Source organism: Notolepis coatsorum (genome assembly GCF_963971535.1).
Source record: "Notolepis coatsorum genome assembly, chromosome: 4".
NCBI classification, from domain to species: Eukaryota; Metazoa; Chordata; class Actinopteri; order Aulopiformes; family Paralepididae; genus Notolepis; species Notolepis coatsorum.
The window spans coordinates 56718217-56745923 of record NC_140168.1 but is presented as its reverse complement, the minus strand read 5'-3'; the positions used below and the strand labels follow the sequence as shown (position 1 = coordinate 56745923).

The following is a 27707-nucleotide window of genomic DNA, read 5'->3' as shown; positions in this document are numbered from 1 at the left end:
AGTGTGGTGTATATAAACCATACCTTACCGGAGAGCAAACCGCCCTCCACAGGGATATTGGCTCGTTTCTGCTTTAGCAATTAAGCTGGTCAACATTTGCATATGAGATGGTGTTCAAACTTGTCTGTGCCTGAATTTAACCAATGTGCCTGTCTAATAACAAGTAACAACAAAGGACTGACTCATCTTGCATTTGTTTCCTATCAAATAGTTTCTGCCACAGAGGAACTGAAAGTCGTTCATCATCATCCAGTCATACTAATGTTGACGAGCTATATAAAATATATTGTGTAACGTTATTGTAATTTAACTTAAGAGTGCTGTCACATACTGAATGTAAAGATAATGTAGGAAGCCACATCTTCATTCACACAATTGCCTTCGCCAGCAAGCCATGTATGTGGATGATTATGCACGTCTACAGTACAACTATGCAGATGGTGGGAGAAGACAAGTTTGAGGCTACAGCCTTTATTGCTTTGCCTATGTCATTCCCCAGGTGCCTTGATTCAAGCAATGGTAAAAGTGAGCAAGTCTAGCATCAGCTGATGGCTACAAGAGGAGAAAGAGAGGGTGTGGGGGGAGAAGTTGGAGATAGTGGCATTTGTGACAAGAGTAGTGAATACAATAGTGATGGTTAGCAGTAGGACAGAGAGGTTAAAGTTAGTAGTTGAGGCGGCAGTACTAGACATGGGTATGAAGGGGTTGACAATGGGGCAAGTATCAAGGGAGTTAGGGAAGTTAGGGAAGAAGGTTGTTGTGAGTGATCAAGTAAGAGAGTTAGGGAAGGGGGTGGTGAGTGTTCAGGAAGGCCAGAGTCAGCCCGCAGGAGGCAATGAGTGACTCATAGATTAGGTTTGGATAGGGTGGTGATGTTAGGGATGGGTTTTGTTTTTGTTTTGTGTGTTAGGGGGTTGAATGGATTGTACAGTAGGTGGAGGTATGCACCTTTTGTGGTCGCGATCTGACATTAAACCATTGAAGGAGAAAAAGAAGAGGGGAGAATGGAAGACTGGCCCGATTTCCGGGTCGGTAGGTGGCGGTAAATGGCCCAATTTTGGTGCCCGTCCGCCGTAAAACACCAAATAGAAGAAGAAGAAGAAGAAGAAGATCAGCTGATGGCACTGTAGTTGCGTTACCAGAGCAACATCAGGAGTAGTGCTGTGGCGTCAAGTTTCATCTGTCAGACAATAAAGCATGGTTTCTTACAATCTATATGATGTAGTCACCTGTTGATAATCGTATTTGTTGCTGGTTTATCAACAGGTGACTACATCTGACTACATCTGAGGCTGGGCGATTCTTGCTCAAATGTGAATCACGATTTTTCTCTAAGAATTGAGATGGCGATTCTCTCACACGATTCTTATTTTTTCAATAAAATCATTTATTGCACTCTTTCTTAAACAGACAACATAACATATCAAAGTGCTTGACTTAAACATAACATATGAAAGTGTTTGACTTAAACTTAAAAGTCTCTTAACATACAAAATAACTCTAGTCAGAATCTTCATTTAAAAAAGTTAACTTAAGTTAAAAAAAAAGAAAAGATTTATAATAATAAAAAAGAATTTATAAAAAAATCGTCATAATTTAGAAATGAGATTGCATATGTCTATGAATCGAGGTCGCGGTTTTATTTCGATTAATTGCCCAGCTCATTGTAACCACGCTTTCTACCCAAATTTGATCATGCTTCTCCCACAGTTTTAGCTGCACATGCAATCAGGTCTCTGACATCAAGGCCACCTAGGGATGGGTACCGAATTCGGTACTTTTGAGGTACCGAACCGAAACACGTCGGTACTATCAAGTGAGAAACCGATTTTTTTTTTTTTTTTTTTACTTTTTTCTTTTCATGTCAACGTTCACACGCACAATATATGCTTACCTAGGATTTGACTTGATTCAACAACAAAGCAGTCGGAGCAATGACAAGCCGAAAACTGTCGAAATTGTAGTTATTTGAAGTTTGGATTTTTTTTTTTACGACTGAGGTAGGCAAATTAAATTTCTTGAGACTAAAGTACCGAAAAAAGGTACCGTTGGGTACCGGTATCGATTCACAGGTACCGGTATCGGTTCAAATGTGAAAGGTACCCATCCCTACTAATCATCCCTTCCCCTTAATTGGCTGATATCAATCCTTGTCTCCTAAGCCGTTCAGCCATTGTGTAGTGTGCCTGGTGCCAGTGTATGGCAGCCATTGAGCCTGCATAGCCCAAGGTTGGGTGCTATCAGTGGTGGTGAAGGAGGCAATTTCCACCCTACATTGTGGGGAGCGCTGCCTTTGAGTGTCTAGAAAAGTGCTATATAAATGTAATTAAGTATTATTATTAATAATAATAATTCATTTATTTTATAGAGTGCTTCTCAGTAACACGAAGTCGCTGACAGTAGGCAGAAAGAAAAAACAAAGAAACAAAAGAAACATAGAACCACAGGGGAAACGGGGAACAATATGAGTACACAGGAACATAGAGCCACAGTAACAAACAATAAAAAATACAGGAGCCGGGAGGGGAGGGGAGAGGGGGGCGACAGGTTGGAGAATGGTGGTTATGGGTAGGGAAGGTTGAATGCTAGGGAGAAGAGTTAGGTTGTGAGACGGGATTTGAAGGTGGAGAGTGAGGGAGAGTCTCATGGTCTGAGGGAGGGTGTTCCAGAGTCGGGGTGCAGCACGTGAGAAGGCCCCGATCACCAAAACCTTTGCGTTTGGATGACGGGACAGTGAGGGAAGCAGTGGAAGAGGACCGGAGGGAACGGGTGGGGCGGTAAGGGAGAAGCCGAGAAGGAGGTCAGTCAGGTAGTCATATTATGAGTAAGGTGTCAAAATGAGTGGCCTATTTTGTGGACAGTTTTTGGCCAATGTTGTAGACACAGCTCTACTTTAAGCTGTACATTTACATCCATAGCAATGAATTGAGAAATGTTGAGATCCTAGAGAGGGGGAGCTTCTTCTCTCCCAAATGTAGCATGTTTTCTAAATCATCACCATACCCTGCCTGCCTACACTTTCACTCAATCTTGGGATTCGTTTGGCTCAAACTGCTCAAACACGCATCTCAACTTGCTAATTTCTTCTTGTGTGTTTGGTTCTCCCAAAATCAGCAAGTTCAACATGTGCACAAGTCCCCTCTCTCTGCACTTGCTGACTGAATAACAATGTTATATTTCATGCTGGCTTCGAGTCTTGCTTAGCCTATTGGATATGTTCTGTGTGCCTATGGGCACTCACAGAACGAATTTCCGCCAATCCATCTATCACTGACCATGGCCACCCCCCCCCCCCCCCCCTGCTAGTATTAAATCATTGGGCGCCATGCATTAGCCTCATCCTATAGTAGCTACCGCTAGGCTTGGGCTGGATAATTTTTTTCATACCGTCATACCTTGCTGACATCACACCCCGGTATGGGTATAATGACGGTATGACTTTCATCAGCGCTGGGGGGGGGCGGAGCGGAGCTAAGTTAACAATATACTCGTTATCACCATTAGGGATGGGTACCGAATTCGGTACTTTTGAGGTACCGAACCGAAACACGTCGGTACTACAGAGTATCGAATCAAGTGAGAAACCAAAAAAAAAAATTATTAATTTTCTTTTATTTTTATTTTTTTTAATTTATTTTTTATTTTCATGTCAACGTTCACACGCACAATATATGCGTACCTAGGATTTGACTTGATTCAACAACAAAGCAGTCGGAGCAATGACAAGCCGAAAACTGTCGAAATTGTAGTTATTTGAAGTTTGGATTTTTTTTTAACGACTGAGGTAGGTAAATAAAATTTCTTGAGACTAAAGTACCGAAAAAAGGTACCGTTGGGTACCGGTATCGATTCACAGGTACCGGTACCGGTATCGGTTCAAATGTGAAAGGTACCCATCCCTAATCACCATACATAACGCTTATATTGAAACTCGTTGACATTAGGGCCGTTCTTTCAACCTAAAAGTGCACTTTCTTCAACCTCTAACCTAAATTCCTTAGCGACCCGTGTTACCAACGTATACAAATTGCACAGCGTGGAAACGAGTCATACGGAACAAATAACGGAGGCTGAAATTAGACCAATGTGACTCACAAACTCACGACAGTAGTACACAACTACACATACAGACTAGGGATGCTCGATATTGGCTTTCTTTCCGATACCGATATTCCGATATTGTCCAACTCTTAATTTCCGATACCGATATCAACCGATACCGATATATGCAGGGTTTCCCCCCAAAAAAACGGAATAATTTCAGGTAACTAATAATTTCACTGGATGCATTCAAAAGGCTTTCTAAATGTAAGCATTATCTGTGCAAAATATGATCATTAAAAAAGTAAAAATTAACATTACATATCTCTTGTTGAATTAAACCAACATGCATACTTTTGACAATAAATAAAATAAGAATTGGTTCTTACTTGCTTGCCTGGGTAAATAAAGGTTAAATAAATGTAAAAAAAAAAATATTGTTATTGTTTTTTTTTTACCGATACCGATATTTTCCGATATCACATTTTACTGCCGATAATATCGGTCGGCCGATAATATCGGACATCCCTAATACAGACGCACAACATTTTATCTGCACTGATAATCAAAACCCATTATTAAGCCGTTAAACCCCTGTAGTGAATCACCGAAGCCAATACGCACACACACAATCGAACTGGAATGGTTTACCAAACATACACTCCCGGCATTCATAACTTGTACGCTCATCTTCCATGCGCTTAACCATAACATAACTTACTTACCGGTACCCGAGTCCACATTCACAAATCCATTTCAAAACGTTAGAAAAACGATACCCGAATCCACAATCATCCAATGTCTGGAAGTGGACCCATCATTCGACCTTAATAAACGGACGGCCACCGGTCCATAACCGCATTCTATAGAAGAATAAGTCTTTATTTGTTGTGCAGATTAATACACACATGCAAGATGGAAGACCCACAGGAACACGCGCGTGAGCTCTAGGGATGGGAATTTTATCGATCCGATTCCATTATCGATTCTGCTTATCGATCCGATTCTTTATCGATTCCCAATGAATTTAGAATTTAAATAAATAAATTGGAAATGCAACAGAACTAAGCTGGTTAGAATAACAACATGCAACTTGACATTTCTGATTGTCATTTATTGTTGAGCCCCCATGTCAGAAAAATACAAAAACTGTAAAAAATAAAAAACACTTAAATAAAATAATGTATTTGAATTTATAAATTTAGAATTTTTTTTATTCTTAAACTAATTTAATCTATTGAACCGTAGTTGCATTCAACAGGTTGTTATTCCTCTGACTTCTGTCTCTGGTCTTTCAGAAGTATTTGTATTTGTACCTGTACTACCTGCTGTCAGCTGTTATCTCTCTCTGTGTGTCTGTATGAGCTTGGTTAGCTAGCGTTAGCTCCGCGGCTGTTAGGTTGCCCGAATTAAATGAATGACTCGGTTCTAAATAGGGGTGGGACAATACATCGATCCAGATCGATATATCGATCTATTATCAATAATCAAATAGGATCGATGCCACGTAAAAAGATCAATTCATATTGCGATACTCTTATTTTGAAAATCCGGCGACGGCGACGTCATCGCCCCGCGCCCAGTGTTGTGAAACTCAAACTCCGTTAACATCAACAGCAGTAGCGTCTAGAGCGTCACTAGTGTGCCTATTCTGTGACCCAAAACATGTCCCTGCTGTTTTATTCCACAACGGGTCCAATGCATCTAACACCTGCTTTGCAATCCTCGTCACTCCATTATGCCCACGTCGCGTTAAAGATCGAAGATAACGTTACTTTAGCGTGAGCTAACAAGCTAACCCAGCGCCATAGGCAGAGAGAAGTGGGGACTGGGAGGGTGCATTCTCGGGGATAGCCCCACTAACAGGATCTGGCCGGTACTGCACCTTGGGACTCCCAATATGCTTTTCCAGCCAAAATACAGCTCTGTGACAGTGAATAGGATATTAATATCGAGAGAAAAAAAAGAAAAATGAACCAAAAACAGTGAACAGGAGGTCTATTTGTATTAAAAACAATAGATTGTTTTTCATTTAAATGTCTGGAAGAGCTCAAAAATAAAAATGTCATGATATTTCCATTGCCTTTTTTTTTGTTGATTTAAATGTTACTGATTGTATTAAATGGGCACATAATATCGTCTCATATCGATCGCAGGCACCTGAATCGAATCGTATCGTGGCAGACTGTGTGATATCGGATAATATCGTATCGTTGTCCAAAGAATCGATATCGTATCGTATCGTGATTAAACTGGTGATTCCCACCCCTAGTCAGAAATAGCCGTTAGTAAGCGTTAGTAAGCACCGGTTAGTACTAATCTATTACTAAAAGGTATGTATTGTTTTTTTTGCATGCCTGGTGTAATTATTCTGTTTATTTATCGATATATGATGTGAAAATTAGAGATATATATATATTCTTTTTAGACTTGCGGTTTTATGGCGGTTTTATTGCGGTTTTATTAACGTGGATGGGATGAAAATGGACGCTAGGGACATGGGAGGTACCCTATATGACTAACTTTTTTTTAGAGCGTTTCAAATCATAATCTTTTGACATAATGAAAATATATGTAAAATGAAGATATGGCCCCAATTTCATGAAATAATAATAAACACAGACACTGCTGTGCTCACACACAAAGTCAAGAAAGTAGAAAAGTAGTAGAAATCATGACCAGGAAGCCACAAGGGTACAACCAACAGGAAACAAATTTTTTTTTAATGCCTTGCCATCTGCTAGATCGTATGTCCATTTGGCCCACGCCATAACCCCCCACAGCATAATGAATCCGGTGTTGGATTGACGATTCAATGCGATCGAGTGAAGATCTTGATCCACGTTACAAGAAAACTCCGCCCGGATGACTTTCAATGACGCACAGCCCCATACACAGACACAAAGGGAGTGCAACATCGGCAGCATACCGCACCAGGCGGCGGTATCAGACCGTTACGATCTCAGACACATTGCCACACAGTACCACAGCATACCTGGATGATTTATGAATGGAAATAGCGAATAAAAGAAATAACGATACTCGTTGTTGGCGTTATTCGATTGGCGGGCTTGACGAGTATACTCGTCGTTGGCAGCCATTGAGTTAAGCAAGTGCAGTGGCTGGCAATCTCCCTTCCGCTTCTTTCATGCTGACAAGATGGGTAACGTCACAGCAGCGACGAGCAGAATCTCTGGTCCGCCACACGGTTCCCAGATGTCGTGACGTGGTGCATCACCAACCCCTGCCATGCCTCTCCTGTTTTTCAATGGTACTTTTCAGGGCTATCCCCCGAGTGCGTTGAAAGAGCCAGCGCTCATCATCGTGGGGATTCCAGTCACCACTGTGCTCCTGGCCACCAAGACAAGGAGGGTCTCCAGTCACCACTGTGCTCCTGGCCGCCTTGACAAGGAGGATCTCCAGTCACCACTGTGCTCCTGGCCGCCTTGACAAGGAGGATCTCCAGTCTCGCCACTACCGGTCGCCATAACGAGGAAGATCCAGGAGAGGTTTCTCCCCAACTGTCCTTTTTGGGACTCACTCCTGAAAGAGCTGAAGCTTGCGATTTTCCGCCACACAAGTACCAGAGGATTCCGTTCGGATAATCTCTGGCACCACGCACTTTCTCCAAGTGTGTGGAGACGGCTCTCGAATCTTGAAAAATAAAGATTTTATTCTACCTGGATGACATTCTGGTTCTCAGTCAATCAGAGGAGACAGCTATGCTTCACAACAGACTACTGGTGGAACATCTGTCACTGTTGGAATTCATGGACAGGAAAATGGCACTTCTTTTCCCAGCCAGAAGATGGCATTCTTGGGCATCATTCTGAACTCTGCCTCCATGATGGCGCCTCTCTCCCCTCAACGTCAGGTGGATATCCTGTCGTTGCTAAGAGTTTCAGCCGCTTGTAGGGATGGGTACCAAACTCTGTACTTTAACACTTTGAGTGCCAACAACGTCCTAACTTGACATGCGTTGAGTACCAATGACGAGTTTTCTCGTTATTTCTTTTATTAGCGATATCCATAAATTTTTCATCCATCCAGCCTGACGTTATCATTGGGAATGGCTCTGAGCTTGAAAAGGGAAAATACCGCCGCCTATTGTCTCCTGGATGGTAATGCACATCATTGGATTGGATTGAGTGGCCATGTGCATCAGAAAAAAAGTCCAGTCCAGGGTTTTCCCATCTCTGGCAAGCGCTGTCGTGTTACCAGATTGACTGAGGACCCTCAGAGCAGCGTCGATTATGTGTTTCGGACTATAACGTTGGATCAATAAACGCGATCAATATTTGGAATGGCGATCAGGAATTGGATTAATCTTTTTGCAGAACATCTGATGTGAGGTAAGGACTCTATTTTACCAGTATTGGGTTAATCAGATTTTTTTTCATAGTGATCACAACGTGTGCGTGTATGACGTTAGCGCTGACCAGGTCATGGATAATAGATTTTTCAGCCCGCTTCTCTAGCGTGCATAAGTACACATATACTATCGATAATCTAGCGTTTATTTGAAAACGATTAATAAATCAGCCGAAAAATGACAACGTGTTTTGTGTATTCCACTAAAGGGCTATTATTGCGGAATTTCTCTGAAATTACTAGAACTCTCCGAAACTATACTCGTATTCAAAACGGTATAAAACGGAAATGTACCAATGAAAAAACACTCCGTTTCATACATGTTGACTGCAAGCAAGTCATTGATAAGCGAGGGGTGTTTTAGACCCATAGCCATAATTTAAGATATAGTTTAAGCGTTCGCAAATATCCCAGACCTCCCATTGACTAAAGCGCTGGCACTCAAGGGGTTATCTGGGCAAAGGGGCGTGGCACCCAATGTGTTAAAGGCTATCGACCGAATTATGTCTGTACTACCGAGTATCGATTCACGTTGGATCAATCGGTGCCACATTTTGATACCTAAGACCCGTCCAGTTCGAAAAATAATCAGAATTCCAATGAAGCGCAATTGTCATTTCATTATAGACACAGACCAGTCCGCACTTCAATGACAAGCAATTGTCATTTCCTAATAGACACAGACCAGCATGGACCTTAAATTACACCCACTTGTCATTTCATAATTAGACACAGACCAGCACGAGCAATGTCCAATGTGTCTAACATGCTTAGTTTGCATCCTTGCCATGTCATCATTAGCCGCTAACGAAGCTAAGCTAACTAGAGTGCCTCCACAACACCAGTTCCATTAGTTAGGAAAGGGGGGTTGGGTGTTATATTGACGAGGCTTGACAACCGAGGTTCAAAGATAACTTCACATTTATTGGCTGTTCATTTATATATATCGCGTCATGCATCGCGCTCCATACAACTCTGTGTGGTGTTTGTGACATCACTCAAGTCAACTACAGCATCCAATAGGCTCAAACTCAAATCTAATACATCACAGCGGTGGTGGCTGAGCCTCACTCCCTCTCTCGCTCTCTCTCTCTACGTTCAATGATTTAAAGTAGCCAAACGTTACACTATAAATCCTAACTGGATAGTTCATGATATAAACATTTAATTTCATTATCTGAAATATTCTAAAATCATTAAGTCTGCTATGAGCCATTCTCCCTTTGTGTGTGTGTGTGTGTGTGCGCGCACTGCACACGTCCCATCTCTTGTCTTTGGAAAGACCAGATGAGGTCTAGAGGAGTTTGATAGTATTTACTGAGGATTGCCAGATATTCATAATGTTGATATTTAGACTTAAAAAAAAAGAATACATAATAAATGTTTGTATACATGATCATGCAACATACAAAAATCGTTGTAGGAATGGTTTGGGAGAGGGCGGTAGGGAGGGGTTTTAGTTTGTGTGGTGTGATAACAATGTTTAAATTGAGAAGTTTAGACTTTAGTTTAGTTTTACAACAGAACGATTTTTTTGTTATAATACCGAAAAAAAGGTACCGCCTGGTACCGGTAGCGATTCCCAGGTATCGGTTTAATTGTGAACGGTACCCAACCCTAGCCGCTTGTCACTGCTCTGTCAGTAATGTGCCTGCTGGGCAGGATGGCGCCCACTGGAGGAACTCCCAGGATCCTCAAGGGGTGTTCCTATGGGCAGCATACCATCTCAGACGCCCCCCTGGCAGGCTTGGGAGGGACCTGTCAATCACAGGCAATAGAGGGCATGTGGACAGCCCTCTCTACCCCTCACATCAATGTGTTGGGAGCTCAGAGCAGTGATGCTAGTGCTCAAACATTTTCACAGCTTAGTAAGAGGTCATGTCCTGGACAGGACAGTCTAACCTCTGCAGCCTACATAAACGGACAGTGTGGAGTTCATCCCCCCCTTCTTCACAGAATGGCAGTGGATCTTTGGCTTTGGGCCTCAGTCCACCTGTGCAGTCTCGGAGCTCTCCAGATTGTGGGTGGACAATGTGGGAGTGGACCTCATGTCTTGGAGTGGAACCCTCGAGACGAGTGGCGGTTACATCCAGACATTGTCGAACAGATCTGGAACTAGTTTGAGGAAGCCATAGTGGACCTCTTTGCAATCAAAGAGAACATTCACTGTCCCCTATAGTTCTCCAACAGGCCGAAGGACAACCCTCCACTGGGAATGGATACATTATCCTTGTTCTCCTGGCCAGACAGGCTTCTCTTTGCATTTTCCCCCATTCACCTGATGGATCAGTTGTTGGAGAGGGTGAGACTCGAGCACCGGAATCTCATTCTGATGGCGTCGGACTGGGGCTCAGTACCCTGGTTCCCCAACCTGATGCAACCTAACCTCTTAACAGGCAGGCAGAAAAGTGGCCTTTTTTCTTTTTACTTGAACTTGAGGACTGCATACTTTTTTGCAAAGCTTAGCTCTATACTTTATACTTATAGCATGTGCATGAGCCGGGTCTCTTTTGAAAGATAACATTCTGAGGTTACTAATGCAAAAAAGAATAATCACTTTTAGTGCTAATGAAATAGAGTAACAGAGGTTTGAACTTGAGTTGAACTTGAACTTGTGTACTCACATTTTTCTTTAGTGGTTGCCAGATTCCATTATTCCAGCATAGATGTATGAGCCGGGAAACACTGCGGTTCCATGGCCTGAAGTCTTATGTAGTACAGGTCCGAATTTAATAAAAATCCGTTCAGAAATTTGTGTTTGAGAGAGGTTCCAAAATGCTCCGTGGCCATCCACCACTGTGCGTTCTGAAGTCTTGAGTCACAACAAATTTTGCTCGTCAACTTTCACCTACTTCCTATATTCACCCCCCCCCCCCACGTGGGGTATCGTTGGAAGCGGACACTCGTTGGCTACAACGCTGACCAATCATTTTCGCCATCAGCAGTGATTGGTCAGTTCTCGAGCGTATACAGTCCGGCGTGGTCATTTGACATGCGGCCTGTAAAAAGACGCTCGACCTGTGCGTGCGTGTGTGTGTGTAACGGTACACAAAATCCACGGTTCGGTACGTACCTCGGTTTTGAAGTCACGGTTCGGTATTATTTTCGGGGGGGGGGGGAATAAAATGTTTTGCTTCATTTATCTATTTATTTATTTAACTGTATTAAACAATATAAAACAAATTGGCCATAATTTACTGAGCAAACTAATGCTTACTGCTGTAACCTACTAATACCACTTAAAGTAAATCTGAAGATTTTTATATAGCAGATGCCTTGGACAACTGTAGCGTGTGTTTTAAATACAGAGCCCCTTTCATGAGCAAGCCCTGCTTGAATACAGGGGCAGGGCTTGCTACAGTCACGAAAGGGGCTAGTTTATAGAGCTGGTATGACTTGCTGGCTGAAATACGGACGAGAGGGAACTAGGTAGCGGGGCTATATTACTTTTAACATGTGCTTAAACCCAGTGTTCTCGACAACGGAGTATGGTCGCAGATCTGCTGCTATAAAAACACCTATGGCGTTTGTTATTGCTTTGGCCAGGTCTGAATTAATAGCGAGATGCTGCTTTGGAGCGGGGAGCTGGGTTTGCACTAGGATCTGTTTCTTCCGTGTACCAGTGATATTCACATTCGGGTGATGCCGTTTCAAATGCGTGATAAAGTTTGCGATAAAGTTGAACAATGACATGGCTCTGGCTGGTCAGTTGGTATTGCACTCGACATACGGGCTAATATGCTATGCTGAATTACAGCTATCGTTCAGTGTAGCTGCGCGCTGCGTGGGAGGAACAAACAACATCCGGTTAGTTTTGCACATTATATTAGGGCCGGGGGGATTTAAGTTCCGCAAAAAAAGGTTCCATACCGTTGCAATCATTCGGTGCACAGCGCGTACTGTACCGGAGGACCACATTGAGGCGGTACAGTACGTATCCGCGTACCGTTACACCCCTATTTGATAGTATTTACATACAAAAAAAGTAACAAATGTATACATGATCATGCAATAGAAAAAATTGTTGGAAGAGGGAGGTAGGGTGTTGTGGTGTGTTAAAATTAAGCATTACATCACGTGACGGAGTGTGTTATAGAAATTAGATCACGCCTATGGGTGGTTGTTAGGCCCGAGGCGCACACAGTAATTGAAGCATAATGGAGATTTATTCTCAACCATCAGCAGAAAAAGTAGGTAAAAGAAAAAAGAAGTTGCCTCCGTGTCTAGAAGCAGCTAGGAGGTGCGGTGCTTCAAAGCATGCCATCTAACAAAACCAATTACATAATCCAACATTGTGTAAACAACTAACATATTCCACTTAACGGTATATTTTTTTTATTATTCGTTACGAATATATCCATACTTCCATTGTGTCCGGGACATCCAGTGAAATCGCTTCGTGCGACAGTGTCCTTTTGCAGAGGCAGGTTGCTATAACTTTTTAAATTGTATTGCTAAATTGACATTACTATGGCCCATTCAACATAGATTATCTATCGTTCAGGATGTAGGAACGTTATACTTTTTCATTCATAGATTCTTCCAAAAATACCTTCTAGAATATAAGTGTTTTTATCGTTTTCTGCAGTAATTCATAGAACGTGAGTTATAGGCATAAACGCAGGGACCGAAACTAAAGCCTGCCGCCCGCCAGGGGCGGTCTGTTTTTACCTTTGGCGCATGACACTTAGAGGGCTGCCCGCCGTGTGGCGTGTAGATGTGTAGTTCATAAGCAGGCCCCTAAAAATATTTGTATGCGAACGGTAAAAATCAATTACGCGCACGCTGTGCGAATACAGATTATAGCCTCTCGTCTTTTTTTTCCTCCGCTGCGAGATCGTTAAAAAACTACAAGTCCCACATTGCACTCAAGCCAACGGTCCAATCACAGTAGAGTGAAGTGACTGGTTTCATGGGAAATAAAGCAAATGACCAATCGGAAGCTCTAATTTTTCTTGTTTACTTCCGGAAACTCCGCGATCAGGGCTCTCGTTTTCCGAGACACCAACTTATTATAGTCTCTCTTACCAATAGCAATAGATTTTAGAACACCTAGATTTATCGATAGCAATAGTAATATAACGTTAATGCAACAACGAATGCCTTGCTTTGTTAATCATAACGTTGATGCAGTAGCGTATGTCTGTGTGTTGGCTGTAACGGACATGACAATAACATAACGTGTACACATTAAAATTGCGATAATCTATTCTAACATTTTCAAATCGATGCAGTTGAATTTCCCCCTTAGGATCGATGCATTGTTACACCCCTACACCAAAGTAACTGGCCCACTGTGTATCTGTGTATAATAACTTGGCTAGCGTTATCAACAGCAGAGGTGGGCAATGGGTCCAGCTGCAGCACCGGAGTGCAAGCGATGTGATGTAATTGGCAGACTCGACTGTCAATCAATGGTCTACCTGACACGCAAACTCAAACAATGTTTCTGTACTGGAGGTGTGATTGATTGATTGATTGAAAACTTTATTAACAGATTGCAGAATGGGTACAATACAGTACAGCTCAATACACACAATTGTTAAGGGGATGCAGACCAGAGAAAGACTTTCGTCTTGTTTACATCAGGGTCCCCCATTTCAATTAATCAGGAAAGTGTACAGTAGGAAAGTGTACAGTATTTCAATAGGCAACCCTGAAAGGATTATTTTTCTAGAAGAGCAACACAGCCAAAACAGACAGTGGAGCTGTTTGCAGATAGCAAGCATTTTGACTTATTGCGTGGTGGCGATGTCTCGCAGATAATACAACTACAAGTATGATTATATAATATATATTTTATTTAAAAAAAAATTGTATATATAAAATATATATTGGCAGGTAAGAAATATGCGTGGCGGGTAGACTCTTCCCATCTACCCGCCACTGGCCGGTGAGTCAAAAAGTTAATTTCGCTCCCTGCATAAACGCATATATAGATTATCAACTGCCGTTTATTGCCTATACACGCTATATTAAAAAATTCAACTGAATATGATCCTATACGTTATGATTCATCATGCGCGGATGAAAGGGGGGGGGGTCGTTTATAATTCCGTGATCGTCAGTAAATGCTCTATGTAGTATGGGTGATATATTGATCAGATCGATTTGCAGTGAAAAGAATAAACAATCAAGCTGAAAGTAACGTTACTGTCCTCTTACCGTTCGCCGATGAGACTGGAGGAAAAAGATCCCACTTATTTGACGTCGATCTACTAGATCCATTTCCGGTTTGTATGGCGCAATAAACGCCCAAATCATATAGATTATTGAGTTATGGCAGCGATCCATATGCACGCCAGTGTTTGTCGGTAGTCCCGCAACGATATGTCATATGTGACTGCCGGACGGATTTCCCAGATGCACCGATGGACACTTCCGGTTGTAACTCTCCCGATCATCCACCAGGCGGCGGTATTGAGGCGTTGCACTATTGTGCAGGGTCTCACTGTATCACCAGAGGCTGGGTGGCGGAATTATGAATGCCATAGCGAAAAAATTAAATATGATCTCAATATCGCTGTACAGCGTGGTTTGGCAGAATTCGCATGGCCGGCAAACACGCTGTACAACGGGATTGGCGGTGGATGTGTTAAGGGGATGCAGACCAGAGAGACTTTCGTCTTGTTTACATCAGGGTCCCCCATTTTCAATGCATCATAAGTTATTCATAACATATATGACATACAGATAGACAGTGCTACATCTATACATAGGTTGCTACAAAGCATGCCATCTAACAGTGAAGTTAGCGGTTGTTATTTGATTGATTGATTGATTGATTGAAAACATTTTGACCAACCAATTACATAGTCCAACATTGTGTAAGCAACTAACACATTCCAGGTGACTTTATCCGCCATCTTGGTTTCATTCATAAAAACACGAACGGCGGAGTGATTCGGAAACAAAGTAATTCGGTTGTGGGCGGGTTCTGGGATCATGTGGAGTGTGTTATGAGAAATAACAACGTCTGAAAGAAGTGTTTCAGCCAATCCGAATCAAGAAATTTGCATGCCATTGTATAATAATAAATAACAAATGTTCTAAATAAATAACAATGTTGAAATTGAGAAGTTTGGACTTATTTTTTACAACTGAAATAAAAATGTTGTTACTACAGAGAGAGTAAGTACCAGTGGAATAAAGGGTACCACCGTACCGGTAACGATTCCCAGGTTCAAATGCAAACAGGACCCAACATGCTCTGGGTATCATCAAACGGATATTAGATAAAGTTTGAAACTTTAAAGTTTGACCTGATGGTGGCGTTATAGAAAAGGTCATGGCATCACCAAAGTCAATAGAGAGATCTTCCAGGGGCGGTCAGATGGCGTAGCGGAGATTGCGTTCGTCACCAAACCCCGGAGCGGCTAGATTCGCCTGTTCGAATCCAGCTCACAGCTCCGGGGTTGTCACCAGCTTGGCTGGCTGTTAGGGATGGGCATGGCCGTAGCCAGCTATGAGGTCACCGAGGTCCGGACCTCGGTAACTATTTGTAACTATTATTTTTTTTTTTGTAACTATTTTTTTTTTTTTTGGTCAACGACCGGCCCACTACTAGGCTGAGACATCGGCCCATTGGTACTGACTGACACTGGGCTGGCCCAATCACATCTCTTACTAAGCACCCCCCCCCCGCCAGTCGTGCAGGTATATGACTGAGAGGGGGGCTGGTACATGACTGAGATGGGGCTGGTACATGACTGAGAGGGGGCTGTGGTACATGACTGAGAGGGGGCTGGTACATGACTGAGAGGGGGCTGTGGTACATGACTGAGAGGGGCCTGTGGTATATGACTGAGAGGGGGCTGGCTGGTACATGACTGAGAGGGGGCTGGTACATGACTGAGAGAAGGCTGGTACATGACTGAGAGGGGGCTGGTATACATGACTGAGGGGGGCTGGTATACATGACTGAGAGGGGGCTGTGGTACATGACTGAGATGGGGCTATGGTACATGACTGAGATGGGGCTGTGGTACATGACTGAGAGGAGGCTGGTACATGACTGAGAGGGGGCTGGTACATGACTGAGAGGGGGCTGGTACATGACTGAGAGAGGGCTGGTACATGACTGAGAGGGGGCTGGTATACATGACTGAGAGGGGGGCTGGTATACATGACTGAGAGGGGGCTGTGGTACATGACTGAGAGGGGGCTATGGTACATGACTGAGATGGGGCTGTGGTACATGACTGAGAGGAGGCTGGTACATGACTGAGAGGGGGCTGGTACATGACTCAGATGGGGCTGTGGTACATGACCAGGGAGCGAAATTAACTTTTTGACTCACCGGCCAGTGGCGGGTAGATGGGAAGAGTCTACCCGCCAAGCATATTTCTTACCCGCCAATATATATTTTATATGTAAAATTTTTTTTTAAATAAAATATATATTATATAATCATACTTGTAGTTGTATTATCTGCGAGACATCGCCACCACGCAATAAGTCAAAATGCTTGCTATCTGCAAACAGCTCCACTGTCTGTTTTGGCTGTGTTGCTCTTCTAGAAAAATAATCCTTTCAGGGTTGCCTATTGAAATACTGTACACTTTCCTACTGTACACTTTCCTGATTAATTGAAATGGGGGACCCTGATGTAAACAAGACGAAAGTCTTTCTCTGGTCTGCATCCCCTTAACAATTGTGTGTATTGAGCTGTACTGTATTGTACCCATTCTGCAATCTGTTAATAAAGTTTTCAATCAATCAATCAATCACACCTCCAGTACAGAAACATTGTTTGAGTTTGCGTGTCAGGTAGACCATTGATTGACAGTCGAGTCTGCCAATTACATCACATCGCTTGCACTCCGGTGCTGCAGCTGGACCCATTGCCCACCTCTGCTGTTGATAACGCTAGCCAAGTTATTATACACACAGATACACAGTGGGCCAGTGACTTTGGTGTAGGGGTGTAACAATGCATCGATCCTAAGGGGGAAATTCAACTGCATCGATTTGAAAATGTTAGAATAGATTATCGCAATTTTAATGTGTACACGTTATGTTATTGTCATGTCCGTTACAGCCAACACACCGACATACGCTACTGCATCAACGTTATGATTAACAAAGCAAGGCATTCGTTTTGTTGCATTAACGTTATATTACTATTGCTATCGATAAATCTAGGTGTTCTAAAATCTATTGCTATTGGTAAGAGAGACTATAATAAGTTGGTGTCTCGGAAAACGAGAGCCCTGATCGCGGAGTTTCAGGAAGTAAACAAGAAAAATGAGAGCTTCCGATTGGTCATTTGCTTTATTTCCCATGAAACCAGTCACTTCACTCTACTGTGATTGGACCGTTGGCTTGAGTGCAATGTGGGACTTGTAGTTTTTTAACGATCTCGCAGCGGAGGAAAAAAAAGACGAGAGAGGCTATAATCTGTATTCGCACAGCGTGCGCGTAATTGATTTTTACCGTTCGCATACAAATATTTTTAGGGGCCTGCTTATGAACTACACGTCTACACGCCACACGGCGGGCAGCCCTCGAAGTGTCATGCGCCAAAGGTAAAAACAGACCGCCCCTGGCGGGCGGCGGGCTTTAGTTTCGGTCCCTGTACATGACTGAGAGGGGGCTGGTAGATGACAGAGGGGGCTGGTATACATGACTGAGAGAGGGCTGGTACATGACTGAGAGGGGCTGGCTGGTACATGACTGAGAGGGGCTGGTACATGACTGAGAGGGGGCTGGTACCATGTATTGGGCATCATTGTAGGTCAAACCATTAAAAAGTTAATTTCCACGGCAGCCATTTTGGATTTTGGTCTCTCACAAATTTACCCCGCCTTTTTAAAAAATCCATTGAGAAACGAAGTGCCACAGATGACCCAACTACTAGGTCCATATCGTATCATCATAATATTATTTTTTAAATCATTAGGATAAGGGTTCCCTTGATAAAGATGCATGAAAAGGCTGTATAATATACAACACCAGTAGCTCAACTGCAAAAACTGCTTTTTTATTTGATTAGATTTATTTGGAAATTAAAAACACATCATAAAAACAAATGATCTTGACCAATTTGTATTCCTGAGGATATCACCTAAAAGCATTCATTAACAAGCATTAACACTTATTTCCAAGGTGGTCCTCGATGGAAGACATAAAAACACAGCACATTATAGCCTACTCAACTGCACATTTTTCCTCAACTGCAAAAATGTATGCCTACTTATGTATTAGCCTACAGGGAAAAACACATTCACAACAGGCAGCAAAGTTTGTTTTCAGCCAAGTATGGTAATAAGGTAACTATTAGGATATATATGGTATGGATTACTTACTCTTAATAACTTATTACTATCTGTGGTAGCTCTAGTCTCCACCTACACAAATTGTTTTTGTGCTGTCCATTGATCATGCACCTTCACGTGGTAGGCACATAGGTCAAACTCCCCAAACAAACACACCATTGATTTAATTGCCATATAAGATGAATATAAAACAAGAAGGTGATCTATTAACTGTGTAAACCTTATGCAATATTCATCATTGATATTTGAATACTTGAAATCTGTATGAACTGAGTAGTTAGTATCAAATGAAATAAGATGGAACTGCTCCATGCATTCATTGAATAAACAACTATTTTCTCATTACCAGTATGGTATTGTTTAAATTGTACAGCTTTTTGCACATCTTTGTCAGGGGATTCCAACAATTCTGGACCTGAATGTACCAGTTAATTGTAATCATCTCTCTCCTTATGTCTAGTCAAGCCAGGTTGTGGAGGAGAGAGACAGGGATGAACAGGCTATAGTCTACGTTGCCCATCCTGAGCCTGCTATGATGCAGGTGTTTTTACATCACCACCCAAAACAAGATTCAGCCAAGAGCGAGTGAGTACACTGGTCCACTTGTCCATGGCACTTACTACCCAGCTTTGTAATGGGTTGGGGGGGGGGGAATAGTACAGTAGGTACGCATATTTAAGGGGCCGTAAGGATGGTGTACTGGTGGGTGGTGTCCGACCGATTATAGTGGGCCGGTCTGGGCCAAAAAAATAAATGGACCTCCCTAATTTCTAAACCCTGGCTACGGCCCTGGGGATGGGTACCGAATTCTGTACTTTTGAGGTACCGAACCGAAACACGTCGGTACTACAGAGTATCGAATCAAGTGAGAAACCGAAAAAAAAATATTTTGTATTAATTTTTTTTTTTTTTTTTTTGTACTTTTTTGTACTTTTTTCTTTTCATGTCAACTTCACACGCACAATATATGCTTACCTAGGATTTGACTTGATTCAACAACAAAGCAGTCGGAGCAATGACAAGCCGAAAACTGTCGAATTTGAAGTTTGGATTTTTTTTTTACGACTGAGGTAGGTAAATTACATTTCTTGAGACTAAAGTACCGAAAAAAGGTACCGTTGGGTACCGGTATCGATTCACAGGTACCGGTATCGGTTCAAATGTGAAAGGTACCCATCCCTGGCCGTTCACACTAATACAATTGGCAGTATTAGAGGGTGGGAGAAGCTGGCGGGGTGGGTCCGGGTCGTTGTAAACAGCGACTCCTACAGTTCGGTCGGGGCGCCTGCTAAGCGAGGATAGGACTTGAGTGGGATAGTGTGATCCTTCCACACGCTACGCCCTCTCAATGAGAATCCGCGCTGCCAGGTGAAAAGAAGCGGTTGATTGGCTGGACGTGTGTCGGATAGCCTCTACTCTCCCAGACCGACTGTGGGGGGTAAGTGCGCAGTGACCAGGAAGGGGATTGGGAATTGGCATAACGACTAACATTGGGATGGGAGAAAATCGGAGGAAAATGGAGGGGGAAAAAGAGATCTTCCTTTACTGGGCATGAATGTTCACATAAAAATTTTTAAGATTCTGATCAGTCAAGTGAATCCATAACATCCATGACACTGCCTTTTTGCTGATATAATTATTGTCCAACCCTAGTTCAAAAGTAATTAGAGTATGGTAGGGCTAAACAATCCAAATTTGATCCAAATTGCAATATGACCTAGTGCGATTATCCAAATAGCTTTAGATATGCTGATAAATGTTGATATATGTTGATAAAGATCACATCGCAAAAAATACCATTCCCTCTGATATTGTGAATAAATTGCAATATATGTCAAAAGAATCGTAATATATTATATCCATATCTCTAAATACCTAATCAAAAATATTACCAGATTTTTCCTCCAAATGTAATAACCTCTCTTGGGTTTTTGCATAAGCTGACATGTGCTTTAAATTGGCCCGGCCAGTTCAGGTGGCCCATGTACGGTACCTGTTTAACAAGTGCCTGATATATTCAGATGCTTTTGAATTTCCCACTTGACCTCCTTTCTCCGTCCCCATTATGCTAGTTATATAAATGTTCCATCTCTCCGCCGGCGTGGAAAGGCTAGTGGGGCCAGCGGTGGCTGAAACAAGGTTAGATCTTATCCCCGGGACCGCCTATTGATAAAACCGCTTGCACCTGAACACCCGATGCATTTGATATGATCCACGGAGAGTGCATTTCTCCAAATGTAGGTTCTATCATATGTAAGGAGGCACACTTCCTTAATCCAACTGTAAGCACAGCACTGGTGGGGGGGACATGGGAGTTCGGGCCGGGGGGGGTTGGAGGGAGTGAGGGGAGGGTTAGGCCGCAGAGAGACTACATAAGGCCCTCGCCTCTGTCCGCTCACTCTGTGCCCCTGTTGTTTTGTGTGTTTGTTGTGGATGTGGTGTGACGCAGGGTCCAGACAGCCTGTCCAGCTAAACGTGCCTCCGTGTCCGGTCGCTCTGCAGCAGAGATGGACGACTCGCAGGAGCTGCCGGAGCTGCCAGTAAGTCCACACTCTGGGACGCCTGGTAGGAGCAGGGGGGGGATCAATACGGTGTGGCACTGAAATACTCTGCCTCACAACAGGGGTGGTCCATATGGCCACGATATATCACAATATTACAAATGTGCATGATTTGCGATATGTGTCATTGTCTTTTTCACTTTGCTTTTACCTTACAGCTTTATCTTTTCTTAAGGCTAACTGGCCTACTTTAAACAACATCTTTTTACTTATTTATTTTTTGTTATTCGTATTATAATGACCAGTTGAAGACACACCTTTTCACTACAGGGTAGGCTAATTCAAAATGTATTTAGACAGTTAATGACATTTTGACAGTTATTCCAATTAGAAACATATCTATGCCAGGATTTCATAAAAATCATTGTTTTTACCAGGCTGCACGGGTACACAGGAGCTAATGCTTCACTCATTTGAAAATAACTGTACAACAACTCTTCTGGAACAACTGTTGGCTTAGCTTAAGTGTTGAATCGTTGACATCTATTCACAGGGCTTTGTGGAGGATGAGATGGCAAGTTATTGAAGTTGGCTGCTCCAGTGGTTGACATAGTAGCTACTAGCTATGCTAGGATATCCACTGTGTAGATACAGTACTATGGTTTGCTCTGTGCGGCACCTTGATGTGTAACTTAGCTGATAAAGTGTCAAAGCGGCTGTGGCCAAACAAGTCAAGGATGGAAATTAAACCTGGCTTCATGTAAGAATATGACAATCTCCACAATCTCCCTGTGAAGGCATAATCGTAAAGAAATTTTAACCGATGACGGATCTACGATCTGGTCATATCGCCAACCCCCTACTTCACAATACTGTTTTGATAAGTTGATGTAAAGTATCAGTATAGCTACATTTAATTGTCATGGTTTAAATAGCAGATCATATTCTTCTATCATTATATTCTTGCAGCCTACTGATAATTTTTTCGAATCTTCCCTAACCTGAACACTAATGTGTGGTGCATTGGCCTCGCTAGATCTCACTGTGATCCATATGAATGAATCATTTTGATGAGTGATGTGATTATATTGATGAGCCAATACACTTATTCCTAAACTTGTTAAAGTATTGGCAGATTTGGAGTACTGATCCAATGCAATAGTTTTACTGAACAGTTCAGCCTAGATTTGGACTATTAGTTTGGAGTGGTTGGACAACTATTGAGAGATCAAATCAAATCAAATGTATTTGTAACCCGACAACACACGTTAATGTCCCCATGGGCCGGACACGTCTTCTTTAAACAAGTCAAGAAGAAACATCACAATAAATCAGGAACAAAACAAAAACACCATGAAATCCAAAATAAAATGTAAAATAAATAAATGAATGCAACACTCCCAGACATACCCCACGCGAAGGTAAGGAAAAACTCACAATAAATGTTTCTGTATTTGAGAAATCCGACATACATCGTCATTCACTGGAAGTAGGTGTGCCAGTGTAGTATTTACGAATTATTATAATTTCTTTTGACATTTTCGTTTTCTAAGCAGATATACTCTGAACAGTTTTTTTGCCTAATCACTGCTGTCTGGGAGCAGTGATTTCATCACCTCAAAAGTTCTGTTTTTTTTTAAACTGGGCTTTTGAGGTGATGAAAAAAAAAATTCAGAGTATATCTGCTTAGAAAACCAAAAAAGTCATTATTTTTTGTATTTCTCCATGTGGTAATTACACCGGTCACAACATGTTTACAGGAACGTTTTGGAGTTGTATTTGGAGTGTATTTCGTGACTGTTGGGAACTAGGCTACACTGGCACACCTACTTCCAGTGAATGACGCTAAGCTAGGCTAACGGAGCGGCTGTTCCCTAAACCTAATGCATGCACAGAGAAGAAAAGGGTATGTATCTGCTTGTCTAACTCCAGGGTAGATGGCAAATAAGCTAATTTCTCAAAAAGTTGGCTTGCTCCTTAACTCTTTCTCTGCCACGCTGGGAACGGGATATGGCTATGTGCTGCCACGCATTAAACCAATGGAGTCGGTCACCTTGTTTGCAGGGCTATAACTACCGTATATTCTATATTATAGCTATGGATGCAATACTATGGCCCATTTGACATCGAGTATCTATCGTTCAAGATGTGAAAAAAAAGAAAAATCCATCCATACATTCTCGTTTTATACCGTGGTGAATAGAAGTATGGTTTTAGAGCGGTTTAGGGTCATTCCTGGGAGGCTAGTAATAGCCCGCAACGTATATTATAATTAATCCATTGGCATTTCGTCCCTATACACGCTACAATAAAAAATTCAAATGCATATGATCGGTATATTATGTTCCATCATGAATGCATGAAAGGGGGGGGGGGGTCGTTTCTGATTAACACATTGGACACCAGACCCGATGATAGTCGGGTTAACTCGCCGACGCTTGAGCGCCAATCACGAGTATAGTCAGGTTTTAATCGTTATTTCTTTTATTAGCGATATCCATTGATTTTCATCCATCCAACCTGATGTTATCTTTGGGAATGGGTCTGAGCTTGCAAAAGGGCAAATACCGCCGCCTATCGTCTCCCGGATGGTATTGCACATCATTGGATTGGATTGGCTGTGACTGTGCATAAAAAAAAAAGTCTGGTCCAGGTTTTCCTTCTCGGCATGCAGTATATTATACCACATTGACTGGGGACACTGAGCAGCGTGGATTATGTGTTTTGGATATATAACGTTGGATCAATAAACGCAATCAATATTTGGAATGGCGATCAGGAATTGGATTAATCTTTTTGCAGGACATCAGATGTGAGGTAAGGACTCTATGTTACCAATCTTGGGTTAATCAGATGTTTCTTTCACAGCAATTACAATGTGTGTGTGTGTGTTAGGGCTGAGCGATTAATCGATTTTAAATCGAAATCGCGATTTGGAATGATGCAATTAGCAAATCGCAAAAAAAAATAAACGCAAAATTATTTTTATTTATTTAACCAGGAAGTTTGGGAGAGGAAGGTAAGGGGTTTTAGATTGTGTGTTGTGAAGTTTAGACTTCAGAGAGGGAGAGTAAAGTACAGAAAAAAAGGTACCGTTGGGTACCGGCATCGATTCCTAGGTCAAAAGAAACATTTTCAGGCTCGGTGTCCCGAAAAGACCCACCGCATAGGCCAGATGCAAGCCGCATTTTACAATAAACCTCTGTGGGGCTGCTTACATTTTATTTTATTATAATCGCAAATTTTATCGCAATCGCAATATCGGTCAGAAAAATCGCAGTTAGATTATTTCCCAAAATCGTGCAGCAGTGTGTGTGCGTGCCGTTGTGCCGACCAATGCACGGATAAGCGATTTTTCAGCCCGCTTCTGTATCGTGCATGAGGACACATATACTATCGATAATCTAGCGTTTATTTGAAAACGATTCATAAATCAGCCGAAAAATTACAACGTGTTTTGTGTATTCCACTAAAGGGCTATTATCGCGTCTTTCTCTGGAATTACTAGAAATCACAAACTATACTCTTATTCAAAACGGTATAAAACGGAAATGTACAGATGAAAAAACAATCCGTTTCGTATGTTGACTGCAAGCAACTCATTGATAAGCGACGGGTGTATTAGACCCATAGCCATAATTTAAGATATATCTTATGCACTCGCAAATCTCCCCGTCCTCCCATTGATTAAAGCGGTGACCATCTATACCTATATTTGTCATATAGCTCCGGCGCTGAATGTGTTAATTGATTGTCAATAATGTCATTTGTTAGTACAACAACATATGCTGATCAGGGCGATGGTTATGAAAACAAGGCACGATCGAGCTGAAATTGACGTTAAATTGCTCTTACCTGTGGCCGGTGGGATTCCAAAAAGAATATTCCAATTATTTGATTGCCATCTGGTAGATCATATATGTCCATTGGCCCACGACATAACCCACCACAGCATAATGAATCGGGGGTCCCGAAAACTATTCAATGCGATCGGGTGAAGCCCTTGGTCCAGGTTACTAGAAAAGTCCTCCCGGAAGAATTTTATCGACGCACAGCCCCATACAGAGTTTCAAAGGAAGTGCAACATCGGCCGCATACCACCAGGCGGCGGTATTGGACTTTTGCTATCTCAGACTCATTCCCTATGGTAACACAGGCTCCCTGGATGGATAACTAATGGAAATAGCGAATAAAAGAAATAACGATCAAATAACATATATATACGTGGTTGGCATTCAACGATTGGCGGACAAACTAAAATCGTTGTTGGCAGGGAATGAGTTAACACAAGAATTGTTTTGAAAAGCTTTATCTAAATACCTTTATTCCCTTCTTGCAGGCAAAGAAGGCCAGGCTTGAGCTAGACTGTGGAGTGGAGAAAGGGCGAAGGTCAGACTTGATTTATTCTATTATATTCCTTATCCGTAAAAGCTTTTAAATGACGATTTAGGATCTCAACTGGAAAACCACTCTGAATAAATTAGTTCTGGTTTCTGTATACTTTTTTTCTTCCCAGAGTAGTGGAATTCCTGGATATGATTCTCCATAGGGGACCAGGCGTGTGTTAAAGGAACACGCTAACATTTTGGGAAATTAGCTTACCGTCTTCTCCAGAGAGACAAGAAGATGGATACCCGTTTCCTCTCTGTGCGTTTAGTAGAAAGCTATCTGGCTGCATGTTGGCTAACTAACACCTCTCCTGAAGGCTAACCGGCACTGTCCACTTCCATTCATTGTGCTAAGCTAGGCTAACGTGCAGCCAGATAGCTTTCTACTGAACGCACAGAGAGGAAACTGGTGTCTATCTTCTTGCCTCTCTGGAGAAGACGGTAAGCTAATTTCCTAAAATGTTGGCGTGTTCTTTTAAGATAACGGTAGACTAGTAGCAGATGGTAATCAATCTGTGAAATTAATTGATTATAAAATGCGTGCATTTTAAATGTACACAGTTTTCCCAGATACTCTCTAATGTCCCTGTTCAGTTTGTGGTCCGTATAAGGCTTTATATACTGTAATTTTCGGACTATAAGCCGCGCCTTTTTTCCCAATTTTTTGACCCTGCGGCTTATATAACGGTGCGGCTTATATGTGACTCGACGTGACCAAACCCGAAAATGTAAAAATCGAAATATTGCTTTTTTGACTGCATTGAAATGTTATTTATATGTTCCCTTATTTGCTAAACTTAATACAACTTGTAAATGAGTTAATTCTTGTTATTTGTCCAACAGTATTGTGTCCCAATGCTAATTACATATGGTAATTAAACATTAAAACACCTGCGGCTTATAGTCCTGTGCGGCTTATATATGTACACATCATTCAATTTAGCTGCTGCGGCTTATATTCAGGTGCGGCTTATAGTGCGAAAATTACGGTAGGTCATATCCCTATCACAAATATCCCTGTATACACAAGAATGTAAAATGTCATTGACACAGCCCAGATTTAGTCAGCTTTATATCTGACCATCACATTTGAATGTTTGGGCTAATTTAAAGGAACACGCCAAAATTTTGGGAAATTAGCTTACCGTCTTCTCCAGAGAGAGACAAGAAGATAGATACCAGTTTCCTCTCTGCGTTCAGTAGGAAGCTATCTGGCTGCATGTTAGCCTAGCTTAGCACAATGAATCGAAGCGGACATGGCCGGTTAGCCTTTCGGTAGAGGTGTTAGTTGGACAATGCCTAATGGCTAGGCTAACCGGTCATGTCCGCTTCCATTCATTGTGCTAAGCTAGGCTAACGTGCAGCCAGATAGCTTTCTACTGAACGCACAGAGAGGAAACTGGTATCTATCTTCTTGTCCCTCTCTGGAGAAGACAATAAGCTAATTTCCCAAAATGTTGGCGTGTTCTTTTAACTAATGGGCCATGAACCATATGGGTGAGTCCTGTTTCAGCTGTTACTTACAGCTAGGTTGTCTTGACGAGCCCATGCATACTATGCCCTAATCAGCCGGCTAGATCAAGGTGTTGAGTGCAGAGCGGGGAATCCCCTCTGTGGTTAGTGATAGTTAAAGGGGAACTACGCCCCATTTTCGTCATTCATATACTGTAATGTATGTCGTTCCTGTGGTCTAGGACAGTCCAAAAATATTAGTGAAAACAAACTAAAACTTAAATGTATGATGTCATCAAGTATAACGTCTGGAGCTGCTCCATAAACAATGAATTGGGAAAGATGTTTATAGGTGACACTGAGAACGTTCTAAGCATAATGGGTATCTTTTCTGTTCTCTGTTTTTTATTTTTTTTATTTTTATTTTTAATCCTCTTTCTCAGATTTCTCTGTTTTCTCCCCGTCCCAATTTTTGTCGTTGTGCCAATTCCCCCCCTGCCCTACCTGTTTGTTGTGCGCATGTTCTCCAACTGGTCGGTACAAGGGAAACCTGAAGTCCTCCGCACGTTTCCTCCGACACGCATGGCGACAGCCAGTGCCTCTTTTTTCATCTGGCAGCGAGGACTCTCATTGGTGAAGTGTAACGCGTGGGAGGTCACGCTGCCTTCATCAAGTCC

General features: G+C 42.2%; 1 protein-coding gene across 2 annotated transcripts in view; it reads left to right on the top strand.

Moving 5' to 3' along the window:
* eya3 (EYA transcriptional coactivator and phosphatase 3) overlaps window positions 1-27707 on the top strand; it is a 56876-nt gene that overhangs the window by 686 nt on the left and 28483 nt on the right. Inside the window, exons 1-3 of one of the 2 annotated variants that reach the window (XM_084313139.1) lie at window positions 19165-19274; window positions 21139-21229; window positions 25530-25579. In XM_084313139.1, coding sequence (XP_084169265.1) covers window positions 19222-19274; window positions 21139-21229; window positions 25530-25579 — 194 coding nt within the window. In that variant the 5' untranslated portion in view covers window positions 19165-19221. Of the gene's footprint in view, window positions 1-19164; window positions 19275-21138; window positions 21230-25529; window positions 25580-27707 lie in introns of those variants that run through there. The other variant, XM_084313140.1, reaches the window with a different exon arrangement.